The sequence below is a fragment of the Akebia trifoliata genome, chromosome 11 (genome assembly GCF_017979445.1).
Source record: "Akebia trifoliata isolate Shusen 1 chromosome 11, ASM1797944v1, whole genome shotgun sequence".
Lineage (NCBI taxonomy): Eukaryota > Viridiplantae > Streptophyta > Magnoliopsida > Ranunculales > Lardizabalaceae > Akebia > Akebia trifoliata.
The window spans coordinates 46,670,773-46,687,527 of record NC_141385.1 but is presented as its reverse complement, the minus strand read 5'-3'; the positions used below and the strand labels follow the sequence as shown (position 1 = coordinate 46,687,527).

Here is a 16,755-nt window from a genome sequence, read left to right as displayed (position 1 = left end):
TGATTATTGGAGTTTTTTAAGAATCTTAAATCTAGAAAAGGCCAAATATACTATATTACCTTTATAAAAGAATATTTTAGATATACAAGAGTTTATCTTCTTAAGAGTTAAAAATGAAACAAAATATATATTTTTAAAGTACTAGAATGGGGTAGAAAATAAATTTGATAGGAAATCAAGAAAGAAAATAAATTTGATAGGAAATCAAGAAATTGATATTAGATGGAGGAGAATAATATGACTCAAATATTTTAAATCATTTTTTTCAATAAAAAGACATTGTCCATAAAGTAACTCCTCTAAGTCAAATGGAATAGCATAAAGAAATAATATATGGTTTAAAGAAATGTTACTTATTAATAAAATTCCTCATAAGAAATTAGGAAAGACTCCTTAAGAGAGTTCCTCAGGAATAAGATGACTATTCATTGCCCGTCTCTTTAAGTAATAGTGAGGGCCCTGGCTTAGATAAGCAATCAAAGATTGATTGATTAAAACTATGATTATTGATAAAGTATAAAATGGGTTAATTAGGACTCCAACATATTTTAAACACCTATCATATAACGTGTGTCATGTAAGATAGCAGGCACAATTCCTCTTTTACAAGATAAAAATTTGTAATGTTAGAATGTGTGTTGTGCTTTAATAATTAGATTGTAATAAATAATAATTAAGAAATTGGGGTGTAATAAGTATAAGTTGGGGTACCAATAGTAGTTCTTTTGTTTTTTAAATAATGAAAAAAATGAAAAAGCCTTGCCGATCCGAAAAATCAAATTTAGGGTTTTTTTTTTCATGGAAGGAAACGTGTGGCCCTCTTGTTCAAGTAATGAAAATGAAGAAAAAAAGACGAAGAAGAAGACAGAATCAATGGGCTACCTAATCGTATTATCCATCACATTCTCTCTTTTGTCAACATGAAAGAAGTAAATTATACAATAATGTTAAAATTTAACACCAGTCCAATTGGAAAAGTCCAAACTAATTGTTCAAGTCCAACGATAATTTAGAGCCCAATTTCTAGAATCTTCTTAAAAAAATTCTAGATATTTTTGGATGAAAGAAAAGTAAAAAATTATAAAGTAGTAGATATTTTGGTGGAAAGTTCTAGATGTCAAATTATAACCATTAGATGAAAAGTGTGTTGTCACAATCCTAGCAATTGATTAAGGATGTTCCACCAGTATAAATAAAGATAAGTTATCTCATTTTACAATAAATTGTGAGAAAAATTAAGTAGTAGTAAAATAATAAATAAGAGGTCTTGAAAGGTTATTGAAAGTGTGAGTGTTTATAAAAGTTGTATTTTTTTAAAAGAGTGTTGTTTTATTCTTAAATAGTATTTTATATTGAGGGTGTTTATTTATTTGTTTATATCAAACATTTAAACATTTAAAGTTGAGTATTCTAAATTTTCCTCAACAAACAAGGTCCTGTGTGAATACACCTCTCTACGCAAGAGTAAAAGCTCAATCTCTCCTTGCAAGAGCAAAAAATCTCTTCACAGAAGAACAAGTTCTTGAAACTTCTCAACAAAGAGTAAAAAACCTCTTCTCGTAAGAGTAAAAATCTCTCTGCACAAGAGCAAAAACTTATCCAAACATTTACCAGCTTCCTGCAGAGGCAAAAGTTGTCAAGAAGCTCTATCTAAACGCATAGCAAGTCTCTTTGCATTGAAGATATTTGTGGAAGTCTGTTCCATTTCTAAACTTTGATCGTAATTTGTGGAACAACGATGGAATTTATAAAGAAGGATTTATGAATTTTGTTGCTAGCGCTATACTTTTCCGCCATACAAATTATAGGAATCCACGGAGTTTTAGTCTTTCAATGGATAAATCCTATGGTTCACAAGTAGAATCGGCACATGGATCCTTTGCCATTACAAATCGAAATGTTGAGGAAATCACTATTGAAATCTGTTCTGAGCATTCTCTTGAATATGCTGATTATCTCTTTGTTCCATCCATAAGGGTACTTAAGTTGCAATCTTCGGATGGATTGAACGAAACTGGTGTCAATTAAACTTACCGAGGGTGGTGATTCGGATGGAGAGTTCATCTGTAACTCCCCATTTTTAGAAAATTTGATCCTCAAAGACTCTGAACATAAACATCTCAAAGTTGTCAATATATCTGCTTCTCAACTGAAGAAATTGGTTTTGAAAACTTCTTCTGAGAGGCCGCATGATTGTGAGATCAAAATATTTACTCCAAATCTTACATCATTTCACTTTGACTGTTATGGATTTGATGACTGTTATATGAGGAAGCTTTCCTCTCTGCTTACTGCATATATTAATTCAGATATGGATAAGACAGTGGATGCTCAATATCTGATTAAAGTTCTTAAAGGGCTTTATAATGTACAAAGTCTAACACTATCCGGTTGGTGGCTTCAGGTACCACCCTTACCCCTATCTCCTATATATATATATATATATATATATATATATATATATATAGGGAAATGTTCAGCAACAAACATTTTGACAAACATTTTGGCAAAACATTTTTCAAAATATGGGTTAGAGGTTTTGGAATGGGCTGATTTTTGGTGAGGATGATCTCTACGGTGAGGAGATCATCCTCACCAAAAATCAGCCCATTCCAAAACTTCTAACCCATCAAAAATGGTTTACAAAAAATGGACGGTCCACGATTTTTCAACTTGTAAACATGGGGCTAGAAGTTTTGGAATGGGCTGATTTTTTGTGAGGATGATCTCCTCACCATAGAGATCATCCTTACCAAAAATCAGCCCATTCCAAAACCTCTAACCCATGTTTTGAAAAATGTTTTGCCAAAATGTTTGTCAAAATGTTTGTTGCTGAAAGGGACCCATATATATATATATATATCTATAGGGGGCAGTTCAAGGGACACATGTAAAAAACAATGATTTTTCAAAATATGGGTTAGAGGTTTTGGATTAAGCTGATTTTTTGCGAGGATGGTCACTATGATGAGAAGATCATCCTCACAAAAAATCAGCTAAATCTGAAACTTCTAAATCCATCAAAAGTGATTTACAAATTATTGATAAAAATTGACAAAAAATCGACGATCCACATTCTAAATCACTTTTAATGAGGTTAGAAGTTTCAGATTGGACTAATTTTTTTTTTCCGGATGATCTTCCCATCATAGAGATCATCCTCACAAAAATCAGCTCAATCCGAAACTTCTAACCTATATTTTGAAAATTTATTAATGTTAAATTGTTTTTACATATGTTTTTTCATATGTCCCTTGATCCTGACCCATATATATATATATATATATAGGGAGCGGTTCGGCAGCCCTAAAGTTTGCCAAGTTTGGTGCCAAACATTTTTTGTAAATCACTTTTGATGGGGTTAGAAGTTTTGGAATAGGCTGATTTTTTTGTGAGGATGATCTCTACAGTGAAGAGATCATCCTCACAAAAAATCAGCTCATTTTGAAACTTCTAACCCTAGTTTACAAGTTGAAGAATCGTGGACCGTCCAATTTTTGTAAATCACTTTTGATGGGGTTAGAAGTTTTGGAATAGGCTGATTTTTGGTGAGGATGATCTCCTCATCATAAAGATCATCCTCACAAAAAATCAGCTCATTCCAAAGCTTCTAACCCATATTTTGAAAAATGTTTGGCACCAAACTTGGCAAACTTTAAGGCTGCCGAACCGCTCCCATATATATATATATAGGAAAATGTTCAGCAACAAACATTTTGACAAACATTTTGGCAAAACATTTTTCAAAACATGGGTTAGAGGTTTTGGAATGGGCTGATTTTTGGTGAGGATGATCTCTACGGTGAGGAGATCATCATCACCAAAAATCAGCCCATTCCAAAACTTCAAACCCCATCAAAAATGATTTACAAAAAATGGACGGTCCACGATTTTTCAACTTGTAAACTGGGGCTAGAAGTTTTGGAATGGGCTGATTTTTGGTCAGGATGATCTCCTCACCGTAGAGATCATCCTCACCAAAAATCAGCCCATTCCAAAACCTCTAACCCATGTTTTGAAAAATGTTTTGCCAAAATGTTTGTTGCTGAACGGGACCCATATATATATATATATATATATATATATATGTTTTCCATGTGATCTTCGTTTTGTTTTTTTGTTTTTTTGTTTTTTTGTTTTTTTGTTTGGGGGAGGGGGGATTCAAGTCTCATTGGAGAGGTTTATAGAGGAGGATACATCCTTCCCCATAATTGTCACTGTTTTAGTGTTGAGGAGTTTATAGTATTTTGGTTTCCTTTAAAAAAAATAATGCTTAACTGCCTGCATGCTTTAATCAGCCAACCAAAAATCTTACTAGTCCCCCACCCTTCTAATCTATGAAGTAGGGGTCAGTAAGGACAATGTATCATGCCTCATGCCATGTTCTAAAAATTGAAGAAATTATACTATGTTTATGTGTATATTTCTTATGGTCTTATTCAAACAAGCCTACTTTATTTGGATTCTTTACTCAGGCATGCAAAATTCTTGGTTGGGGCATTGGCTGATAGTTCTATCCTTCTGATGTTGCAATGTCTACGATATATGGACTTATTTACATATTTTCACCACATTTTTTACTTTTTTTTTGTGATTCACGTGTCAACATTTTCTTTCTTTTTTGCTTGTGGGTCTGTTTCTACTTTAATAAAATTGTTGATTTCTATTATTTGTTCATCTAAATTGATCTCTTATTTTTCCCTTATTCATGTGCAAAGACTTCCTCAGAATCCACAAATATGTTGGAACAACTGCTCGATCCTTTTAACAATATGAGGCATCTGAAGCTGAAAAAATGGCATAATAGTTCTTGCATGCGAGCAATAGCTATCTTACTAGAAAACTCTCCTTGTATTGAAACTCTTGTCTTGGCATTAGAGAGTTCTACTAATGAACATTATTCGTATGAGGCAATCGTAACGTCTATGACTATATTCTTTAATTCATTTCAAATACAGTTTAGTTCCAGGTAACATTTTTGTTTATTTGCTCTGATTAGACAACATTCACCTCAACATACCAGGGAAGTGATGAGCACAATTACCACCCTGTCGCATGTTTTATTACCTTAAATCCGTGGAGATCCAGAATCTAGAAGGGTGCGAGAATGAATTTAAGTTTCTTGAATTTCTACTCAAGAATGCAAAGGTCCTAAAGAGCATAACTATCAATACAATTAGGAATCCATCAAAGGATAGAGAGCTGGCACGAAAGAATTTAATAAGAGGCTACGATTGCTACCTAGAGCTTCCTTGGGTGTCACAATATTCTTTATGTTAAAGAGTAGAACTGGATCGACCGTTGCATTGGAAGAGTCCTAGTCCAGCTGGCTTATAACCCCATTAAAAAGGTATGGATTTCTTGATTTCATGGGCTAGAATTATGAAGTGAGTTTATGTTTCTATTTTTCCTTCTCAGAGAACATAGTAGTTCAGTCTTGTGGACAGTCATTTGGTGAACTCTTTCATGGAATGATATGTTACTCTTTAACATTCAGTTTAAGTACACTTCAGTTCTGCAAAACAATTTTTTCTCCGATTCGTTTCTTTCCTGCTATGGGCTTGTGTTCTATTCTTGGCGTCTTCTAATATAGATTAAATATTCATCTTTCTGTTAAACCACCAATGTTTTTTCTATAAAATAAATTTATTGGCCATTCCTCCCAATTTTGATGCAAGTGACACTTGGATGTTGAGTGGAATCCACATTTAATCCTCAAAGCAATGGTGAGGTCCAACCCTGAAGTACGAATTTGAATAAGGTGAGGAGCACTAATGCAAGAACTCGGACGATGAGTTACCCAGGTAAGGGTTCTAGTGCCTAATGCACTTACCCAAGTTCTCTTGTTGATCAAGGATGCTTTCATAGAACTTTGAACAATAAGTGAAATTCAAAATGGGTACATACAGCCTCTTAAAGGCTGCATATACAACAGCAACTTCGAAGAACAGAACTTGCACGGTTGCCACTTAGACTTTCAACAATAGATAACCCTTGAGGAAATTTCATTGGCTTGTCAAAACTGATATGCGTATTTGAATTAATGTAGGCTGTAACTAGGGAAGAAATGTCATCAAGATGATATTTTCCTTTTTCAGGATCGAGGTTGCATGTGAAGGATATGAGATTTGGGCTACTTATCATAATATCACAGTAGAATGAAACACGTCTTACGGAAATCGATTTCCTAAATTTAGGTGTTGAGATCTTGATTATATTGAGATGCTCTTGATAACATTTTTCCATTGTTAAAACTTCTAAATCTGGGCACGTTAAGATGAGCAAGCCATTCTTATTGCCCTCAGGAAGTCTAATAGATGTTAGTTCAAGAATCCAAAGTTGTTTAATTGAAGACATTGAAGGTGGAAGTTGGACTGTGTAATTAAGATCCTCATATGATCGTAAGTTAAGTACATTAACAGATGAAACAAACAATTCGTGAGCGACCAAATGTTCTTGAAAAACATCGCAGATATCAAGATCAAGTTCTTGAACCTTCTGTTTCAATAAATTAAGAATCTATGTATTAATCCTATTCAGATTGCAATATCGCCCACACGAATGGTGAATTCTTGGAATCTCCAAGTCATTGTGAAGAGTAATTGCCCTATCCACAAAATCCATGAAGTGTGCTTTACTTTCAAATTCTTGACCTCCCCATGGGATGGTTGTTGTAGTTACCTACATATTATGACCAAAATTAAGATTATTGATAGATTTCCAAGCATACCTCCATCTTCGACAAACAAAGGATCCATAAGCTATGACATGTTTCATATCAAGATACGAAAGAATGCGATAGATATCAGGTTCTGTAATTCCACTGATTCTATCAACTGTTGGGTTCTCCATTTTCTTCTCTTTCTAAATGCTTCAATTCTTGTCTCTTGTTCTTGGTCTTTTCTCTCTCTATTCGAATTAGAATCTTTTCTTTCTGAGTGTCTCTTGTTGTTGTTCTTCTAGAGAGAAAAGACCAAGAACAAGAGACACAAGAATTGAAGCACTTAGAAAGATAAGAAAATGGAAAACCCAACAGTAGACAGAATCAGTGGAATTACAGAACCCGATATCTATCGCATCCTTTCATTTCTTGGCATGAAACATGTCATAGCTTATGGATCCTTTGTTTGTCAAAGATGGAGGTATGCTTGGAAATCTATCAATAATCTTAATTTTGATCATAATCTGTGGGTAACTACAACAACCATCCCATGGGGAGGTCGAGAATTTGAAAGTAAAACACACTTCATGGATAGGGCAATTACTCTCCGCAATGACTTGGAGATTCCAAGAATTCACCTTTCGTGTGGGTGATATTGCAATCTGAATCAGATTAATACATGAATTCTTAATTTATTGAAACGGAAGGTTCAAGAACTCGATATTGATATCTGCGATATTTTTAAGAACATCCGATCGCTCACGAATTATTTATTTCATCCATTAAGGTACTTAAGTTACGATCATATGAGGATCGTAATAACACTGTCCAACTTCCACCTTCAATGTCTTCAGTTAAACAGTTTCGGATTCTTGAACTAACATCCGTTAGACTTCCCGAGGGCAATCAAAATGGCTTGCTCACCTTAATGTGCCCAGATTTCAAATTTTAATAATGGAAAAATGTCATCAAGAGCATCTCAATATGATCAAGATCTCAACACCTAAACTTAGGAAATTGATTTCCGTAAGATGTTTTTCGTTCTACTATGACATTAGGATAAGCGCCCTAAATCTCATATCCTTCACATGCAATCTCAATCCTGAAGAAGGGAATTATTATCTTGATGACATTTCCTCCCTGGTTATAGTGCAAATTAATTCAAAAACGCATATTAATTTTGACGAGCAAATGGAATTCCTTCAAGACCATTTAATGTCGAAAGTCTAAAATCGTCTTTTTTCCATTATCTTCAAAAATGTTGCAGACTATTATTTGTTTTCAAGTAATTATCTAGATATTCTCTTTTCATAAATATAACATTTTGTTTCTTGAGACTTCATTTTAGTAATAATGCAGAACAAGTGTTTCTTCAATTTGGGATCTATTTTTCGTTTGAGTGTAACTTGGGCTCTTGCCTAATATGTTTTTAGAATAATCATGAAGGTTAGTAACAGATGTACAAAACAGTAAAGTATGACATCCTATTTGATTCTAGCGAAGTATCATTGACTTTCTAAGATTCAAAAGTTCAAGGGACTTTGAAAAATGAATTTTAATCATTTCTAAGCTTTTCGTAAAAATTTGAAAATTGGGTGGCCTTTGTTTCTAGCTTACCTGGTAACATGGACTTTGAGGAATATTTTAGTATTAAAGGACAATTATGTGAATTTTATATTAAGTTGCTTTATACCAATACTTGTGTATTAATATCCTATTTAGTCTATGAAAAATTAGTACCCATTCTTAAAAAGCACGTTGGATCTATTTGATTTTTTTTTTTTTTTTGTTTGTTTGATTGTGTTGCAGCTATGAATGTTTCGTTTTGTTCTCGTTCTTGGATTGTGGCCAACAACCTACATGTCTTAATTATTGTTAAGCATTGCAATTTATTTTCTCTTCCTTGTTGATTTTTTATTATTTTCTTCATAAATATATTTTTGTCTATATTGATTTCCCATTTTCCTCTTCTTCATGTACATAGGGTTTCTCAGACGGCTCCAATTTGTTAGAATGGATGATGCCTAGTATGAAAATTTTAAATTTGAAGATTGGCGTAATGGTGATAGATCTTGTATGCTATCGATTGCCATCCTTCTAGAGAGCTTTCCATGTGTAGAAACTGTCAACTTAGAATTGAGGTCTCCCTTGAATAATGTAATAGTAATGTTTGTGATTATGTTATTTGGTTCATTTCAAATAGTTTTAAAAACCTAGGGCCTATTTGGATTGACTTCTCCAAGTGCTTTTGGCTCTGGCAGGGAGTCAGAAGCGCTTATTCTATCGTTTGGACATCCTATACTTTGAAAAAGCAATATTTTAAAAGAGTCAAAATAGTATTTTTATGAGAAGTACCGAAATTGATGCTTCACAATTTTGTTTTTAGGAGAGTAATTTTTTCCGTCATTTTTATTATGTGGTTCCAATATTACCCACAAGAGTAAAAAAAACCCTTTTTTCATTTTTTTAAACCCAAACCTCAAAACAGAAAAGAGAGAGAGTCTCTCGTTTGGAACCCTTGATTGGAGGCCTCAAGAATAGATCTCTCTCCTTCTGAAAGTATCTCCTCTCTCAGGCGACTATGACGGCAAGTTCTCCGACGATTACAACGGCGATTTGGTCCTCTCCTCATAGGTAAGTCGATCGGAACTTTTCATGCGATTTTCTCTTCTCCCTTCTCTCCTCATATTGATTCTTGTAAGAATCTATTGGTTATTGCAGAATAGGTTAAGGATTTTATGATTATGAATATGTTGATTTATTTCTTTTAATCTTTTAGGCCTAAAACCCATAAACATTCACGATAAACAACATAAATTTGTTACTTCGATAGGGTTATGGTCTTACTTGAAAATATTTTAGGCCGAAAACCCATAAACATTCACGACAAACAACAGAAATTCGTTGATTCGATAGGGTTATGAGATTTGTTTAATTATTTGTTGTGAATTTGTTTTGTTTGGTGTGGAAATTTGGGTTCTTTTTTTTATTTGTTTAATGGTTGGTTCGATTGCAGCATTTGCCTTGACAATGGTAGTTCATACGATTTGTTGCATGTAGAGATACCATGTAGACCTCCGACAACTACTTTTATACAGCAACTTCATGGTAATTCATACGAATTACAATCACTAATTTAGTTAGTTCAATAGTAACTGATACATATAAGAGCATTCTGGTTATTTTAATATATTCCAGAATAGTTCCCAAACACAAAACTCTGTCAGAAGTATTTTTGACAGTACTTCTCAGAACCTGCATCTAAATGCACAACACATTTCTAGCTACTTCAGACAGTACTTCAAAAAGTAATTCTAGCAGTACTTATGTTTTACGTACTTTTGGCTCCTGCATCCACACGAGCCCCTAGCAAGTAGCATTTAATTATCTATCATTGCTCTCGTCTTTAGATTCCAGACATCACAAAGAGGAGAATGGGGACGACAACTACCATCATGTAACAACTTTGATAAACTTAGAGCCGTCAACATCCAAATTCAAGAAAATTGGTAGCATCAATTCCGACTATCGAGTTACTTTTGAGGATTGTGTTGTCCTTAGGAGGTTACTCTCACTACACTGCAAAGTCCATGAACAAATATGGAGCAAGAACTATGTGAAATCGAGCTCCAACGCTGATACCTCTGTGGATGTTGCTTTGGGTGAACCACGTAAAATCTCGTGTTGTTGGTATTGTGTTCTTACTCTTTCTTCGTGTGCTTGTTTATCTTCTTTGCATTTGCTACTATTAGTTAGGTTTGTCCTGCTTTGCCATTATCAAACATGGTCTTGGAAGGTGTGACATACAAGGTATTTGGTGAAATACCAAATAGGTGTTTGATCAAATTACAAAGTGAGCTTCACAAAGGTGTTCATATACACAATTGGCTTCCTTTGGAAGGAAGAAAAAAAAATGCCCTTATCTGTTAACAAAGTTAATGTAATAATGAAATATAAAGGAGAATTGGATGAACAAATCTTCCACTACAAGGTGTGCTCATTAGAGAATATTGAGATTAGGATTCAATAAAAGACAGAATCAGTGAGTTACCTGATTCCCTCTCCATGACATCCTCTCTTTACTTCCAATAAAACCCTCTATAAGAACAAGTGTTCTATCAAAGAGATGGAGAAACCCTTGGAAACATCTTTTGATCAATGCCACCACTCTAGACTTTGGCAAGGAGTTCGCAAAGGCCCAAACAGAAGAACAGTTTCTTACTGCTGTCAACCGATATCTTCAACTCAATAACCGCAATAAGATCAAGGAGCTACAGTTATTTTTTCTCCCCCAGCGATCAGTATCAAAGTGATACTGAAAAATGGTTTGAATTCGCAATACTTAGGAGAGTTAAGAAGCTTGATCTGGACTTCTGCCAAGGGACAATGAAGTACATTCTAAGCAAATGTGTAGTCAGTGGAAACAAGTTTAAATTGCTTGCTTTTCTTGTTGGTTGTGTTTCTCTAACCCATTTAAATTTGAGTCACTACGATTTCAGTTGTCTTCGGAATTCACTGGCTTCGATTCCCTTGAAACGATCAGACTCAGACAAGTCAGTATTACAAAAGCTTGTTATCCAACTGCCTGTTTCTTAGTAAATTGTTTCTGAGGAAAATGCTCCAAGTTGACGTCAATCAAAGTTTCAGGTCCGACATTATGACTCAATAGCTTGATAGTGGTGAATTGTGAGGTTGCTTACAAGATTGAGATTTTCGCTCCAAATCTCAAATCATTCTATTTTGTTGGTGAACCTTTTTATGGATATTCGTTCAAAAATGTCTCTAGTTTGAAGGATGTCTTCATTAGTTCAGTTGGTTATGAATGTACAGAACCCGAACACGATTAGGTACATATTCTGTTCACTGTCTCTCACATCAAGATTCTTACTGTGTGCACTGCATCTCTATTGGTATATTCATATTTGCATACATTTTAATTACAAACCTGTTTTATTTTTCATTGAGAATCAATTGATAACTTGTTCATGTAGCACTTATTAATTTGCTCTGATTAAACAACATTCACCTCAACATACCAGGGAAGTGATTGGGGAGCACAATTATCATCCCGTCGCATGTTTTATTACCTTAAATCCGTGGAGATCCAGAATCTAGAAGGGTGCGAGAATGAACTTAAGTTTCTTGAATTTCTACTCAAGATTGCAATTGTCCTAAAGAGCCTAACTATCAATACAAATTAAGAATCCATCAGAGGATAGAGAGCTGGCACTGAAAGAATTTAATAAGAGGCTACGATTGCTACCTAGAGCTTCCTTGGGTGTCACAATATCCTTTATGTTAAAGAGTAGAACTGGATCGACCGCTGGCTTATAACCCCACTAAAAAGATTTGGATTTCTTGATTTCACGGGATAGAATTATGAAGTAGGTTTATGTTTCTATTTTTCCTTCTCAGAGAACATAGTAGTTTGGTCTTGTGGAAAGTCATTTGGTGAACTCTTAGGGGATGATATTTTACTCTTTACCATTCAGTTCAGTTCTGCAAGACAATTTTTTCTCCAATTCGATTCTTTCCTGCTATGGGCTTGTGTTCTATTCTTGGCATCTTCTAATATAAGATTAAATGGTCATCTTTCTGTTAAACCACCAATGTCTTTTCTATAAAATAAAATTATTGGCTGTTCCTCTCAATTTTGATGCAAGTGACACTTGGATGTTGAGTGGAATCCACATTTAATCCTCAATTTGAATAAGGTGAGGAGCACCAATGCAAGAACTCGGACGATGAGTTGCCCAGGTAAGTGTTCTAGTGCACTAATGCACTTACCCAAGTTCTCTTGTTGATCAAGGATGCTTTCATAGAAACTTTGAACAATAAGTGAAATTCAAAATGGGTACACAAGCTACAGCCTCTTAAAGGCAGCATATACAACAGCAACTCCGAAGAACAGAACTTGCACAGATGCCACTTAGGATAAATTACTGCATGGGTTCAACGTAGGATCCAAACACTTGTGATATAGCCACCCAATGGTCCTTCTACCATTAGACAAAAGGAAGGATTCAGGAAATTTCACAGCCTTGCCTACTTAAGAGAGATCATATCACTACAATAATCCAAACAAAATGTTTTTAAGGTGTCCTCTTGTGTTGCATTTGGCTTTGGGATACTAAATCAGAGAGCTTTCTTGCAAGACTTTCTTCTTGTTTGCCACCCCTGAAGTATGTGAAGATGGGGGAAGAGATCGATCATTAACTTAGCTCCCTTTGCTACTTTGTTTTTAGGTTTCGAGGTCAGATGGCTTCTATAGCTAAGTTCGGCTTCTTTGAATTCACCATCAACGTATGATTTTTTTTTTTGTTTTTTGCGCGCATTTTTGGACCGGAGGCCACTTCAGAGAAATTATAGGACAATGATTTTCTTGTACAATTATGTTTTTTTGCAAGAAAATAATTTTTCTATTTTTACCATATAAGTATTTTACTATCCAACCCCTTATCATGACCATGACAATGATGTTTATCATTGTGCTAAGAAAATAATTGTCCTATTTTGATGGGAAATATTCTCCTATCCAACCCAATATGATAGTGATATTCTAGTATGATTGTGCATTTGCATTAAAATAATTGACTTAAGAAAATAATTTTTAGAGGACAATTATTTTCTTCTCGATGTGGGAAAATTCTAATGATCGTCCAATTCTTAAAACTTAAATAACAACTCTCTTTATGACATTTTCTTACGTGCAATCAAACTATGAAATATTTTCAAAGGAAATCAGTTTTCCCAAAAACAACTTTGCATGAAACTGCTTTCCTACGAGACATTTTCTCTGCAATCATACCCACCCTTAACGTATATTTATTTGCAGAGAAAATCACTTCCCCTACAAATTGGAATTGCCAATTTTTAAAGATCATCCTAGACTGAGAGTTGTTGTGTATCAACATTCGTGTCCGGAGTCACTTTAGGATACTAAGTAAAGTGCACGTGCGTTGGACGTGAATATATGTGTATTTTGTATAAAGTTATAATTCATTATTTTTAAGTAAAATTATAATTCAATACCTCTTCCAGTAAAAAAATCTCAAGAACATTACAATGTACTTGGACTCCTCTTGTTTCTAACTATGCCTGATCTTTGAGCTAAGATTACAAGTAGTAATAAATAAGGCGAATTTAAGGGGGACGAGGAGAGGGGTAAAGAACTTATTGATTCGTAAAAGTGGATTCTAATTTCCAGATTGTTTCTCAAAATGTGAGTTTGTTGACGATTTCTTCATCCGTGAGAAGCTTGTGGGCAAGACTTGTTTTTTCACTATAATCAGAGCCAAAGATGAACTTCACAAGTAGAAATCGTAATATTAATAAAAAGTTCAAAATATTGAGATATAAATTACTTTATAGTGGATATGCTTTAATATTGGTCTAATTAGTTCAACAATAACCCATAATAATTAGGATTTGATCCAAAGATTGCTATAAGAAGATATAATGTACCTATATTTAGATAAGATGATGAAAATACCCAAAAGATAAATAATATAATTTTCTATCCAAGCTTACAATCCATGTCGTAGATTTATAGATGAATTTTGGTTTATAAAATCGCAAATTGTCTTCCCAATTTATTCTATCTCATAGCACACCAGTAGAATTTGCTTATGGCCAATTTCTTTATAAAATCTTACAACTCCCAAGAATTCAAGAACATGTGAAGCCATGGTATGACCAATTCGATAAATTTTCAATTCAATCGTGAACTCATTTCTTTTTTTTTTTTTTTAAATTGGTGAATGATTTTAAAATTGTGGCATAGGAAAACATTTGCCTTATTGAGTAATTTTGCCATAGAAAAAGCACCATCAAGGAGTGGTTTAGAGTCTATGTGATTAGAAAGTAGAAATAGCACTGGACCAAAGTAACTTTTCGAAAGTAGAAATTAGTTTCTTTTTGTTTTTTTAAAAAATAAAGATTTTTATGTTTTTTTTTAAATGAATCCAAACAAAATTTTTAACTTTTTAACTTTCAAAAGTCAAAATGTTACTTTTTTCTATGTATCTAAACAGGCTCTTAGTTTTGCAGAAAAAAAAAATAGTTAGAAGAGTAAGATTTCAAACCTTACTAAGGGTCGTTTCAGCTCACCTTGTAGAATCCAAAACCATGAACCAACGCTACGGGTATGTAGAGGACAAAAATCTATGAACTTTACAAAAATGGGCTATTTTTCTCCATTAAATTTTAATTTTAAGCTTCTACTTTCAAAACTTTGGATCAAGTCCAGAAATATTGATTTTTTTTTTCTTGGATTCTGATTTTTCCATGAAATCTAAAAGGTTGAGTGTTGTATTGTCAATTTGATAATCCATTTGAGCTCGACCCTTAGTAAGACTTCAAATCTTACTCAGTTAGTAAGGAAAGATTGTTTCTATGACATGCGCATATGTTATGACCATGAAAACTTAAAAATGATCACGATGGTTCATGATTATGATGATGACGTTGACTTCAAATGTTTATCCAATTTTGTAATTTGTACAAAGTTTGTAATTGTTTTATTAACATCGAATGAATTTTTCACTATGCTTCAAACAAGGTGGACCTGGTTACCCGTTAAATCCTAAATTGAAGTTATTTTTGCTATCTCGAAAATTCTGAGATAACAAAAGGAGACAATTGTGATAACCATTTTTGTCCCAACTTAAAATTGTGACACGTACCCCCACAAATTTGAAATTATCCTTATAAAATAGTTGGAGCTCGAGTTTATTTAAATTAGTATGTTAAAGTAATTCACATCTGAGCGATATCATGTAGAGACCTAATCCTGAGCTTATATCTAATCTCTAGCTCATATCTGACATAATTCTGAGCTCATATTTGATCCCTAACTCGTATGTAATCTAATCCCTAGTTCATTCTAGACATAATCTTGAGGAAGTAGCTCAATGGAAATTTCAAATCCAATAAGTGATGAGAGACTGTAGGTTGTGTGTTCAATATTTTCTTTGAGCCACCTGCGATGGCATTCCCTCACTTACCTAGTGCGTGTGATGTGCGGGTGTTGTGTTTGTCCGGGGGAGGTATTGGACTTGGCTCCAGGCCTGGCTCATCCAGTCCCCCTAGTCGGACGTAAGTCCGAAAACCCTTTTTATCAAAAAAAAAAAAAAAACTAGTTGTTGCAATATTTAATGCTAAAAGTCCAAATTAAAATGTTACTACAGTTACATAATTCATGTAAAACGTTTGAAGTAGAAGAAATTTGAATTATTGAAATATACAACCAATAAATTATAATATTGATTAGTACTTCATTCATTGTAGTTAGTTGGAGGTTGTGAGTCAAATATTAAAATTGTTGAGATTAGTCAAGTCAAATCTAAGTCAAAGGAAATGCAACCAAGTTACGGGGATTGGGGGACATGAGGTTGTCAATTGGTTGGGTGTCGGTTACAGGCCTCATAGTGTGATCAATGGGCCTAGCCCCTATGTTCGAGCCCAATCCTACACATAAGTCGGGCCTAGTATTGCCTGATAACTAAATGGGCCATGTAACAATACCCAATTGAATCAGGTCAAAAGTCAAAACTTGGCCCGTTTGACAATTCTATGGACCGGAGATTTAGGATAAGTAATAATCACCTAACTCGAAAAAAAGCCACTCGAAATTCACTCACTAACGTGGATATGTGTATGGAACCATAGATCTTATTCCTTGTGTATCCCAAAGAAAAAGATCTATGGTTCTGTACACACAACATGTCACCGAGTGAATTACGAGTGGCTTTTTTTTCAGTCAGTTTATCGCGACTCTAAGTAAAACATAACTCGACCATAGTGGAGTCGTGATATTTTAGTTAAATAAAATATATTTTTTTATTAAAAAAAAGTCATGTTTGAAAAAAAAAAAATAAATTAGTATGATATAGTAAACAGTGAGATAGGTAAAGCAAGAGAAAATAGATATAAGAATTAAATTAAAATTTTTGAAAATAAAAAAAATATTTGAGTTTCACACTCTCTCATTAGTAATGTTTTAGGTCAAATTTACCAAAAAACAAGAACAGATGAAGCCAAAAATGTTTTACAGTCTAAATGTGAAAGGATTTGTTCCATAGTCTCAATCCACC

At 33.9% G+C, this 16,755-nt stretch overlaps 1 protein-coding gene across 17 annotated transcripts; it reads left to right on the top strand.

The window, feature by feature from the left end:
* Positions 1-1,464: 1,464 nt before the first annotated feature.
* Positions 1,465-13,114, top strand: LOC147392156 (uncharacterized). 17 transcript variants are annotated; one of them, XM_086458261.1, is made up of 9 exons: positions 1,469-2,404; positions 4,719-4,910; positions 5,000-5,804; positions 8,646-8,818; positions 9,237-9,295; positions 9,678-9,769; positions 10,072-10,351; positions 11,161-11,214; positions 11,303-11,670. In XM_086458261.1, exons 4-9 carry the CDS (start codon positions 8,738-8,740, stop codon positions 11,328-11,330), a joined length of 594 nt encoding a protein of 197 aa, XP_086314387.1. In that variant the 5' UTR covers positions 1,469-2,404; positions 4,719-4,910; positions 5,000-5,804; positions 8,646-8,737; the 3' UTR covers positions 11,331-11,670. The 17 variants fall into 17 exon arrangements, 11 of the variants coding, with proteins under 11 accessions (XP_086314387.1, XP_086314388.1, XP_086314389.1 ...); XM_086458262.1 differs by having other exon boundaries at positions 1,471-2,404; positions 11,309-11,670; XM_086458263.1 differs by lacking the exons at positions 11,161-11,214; positions 11,303-11,670 and adding an exon at positions 11,701-13,114 and having other exon boundaries at positions 1,478-2,404.
* Positions 13,115-16,755: the final 3,641 nt, after the last annotated feature.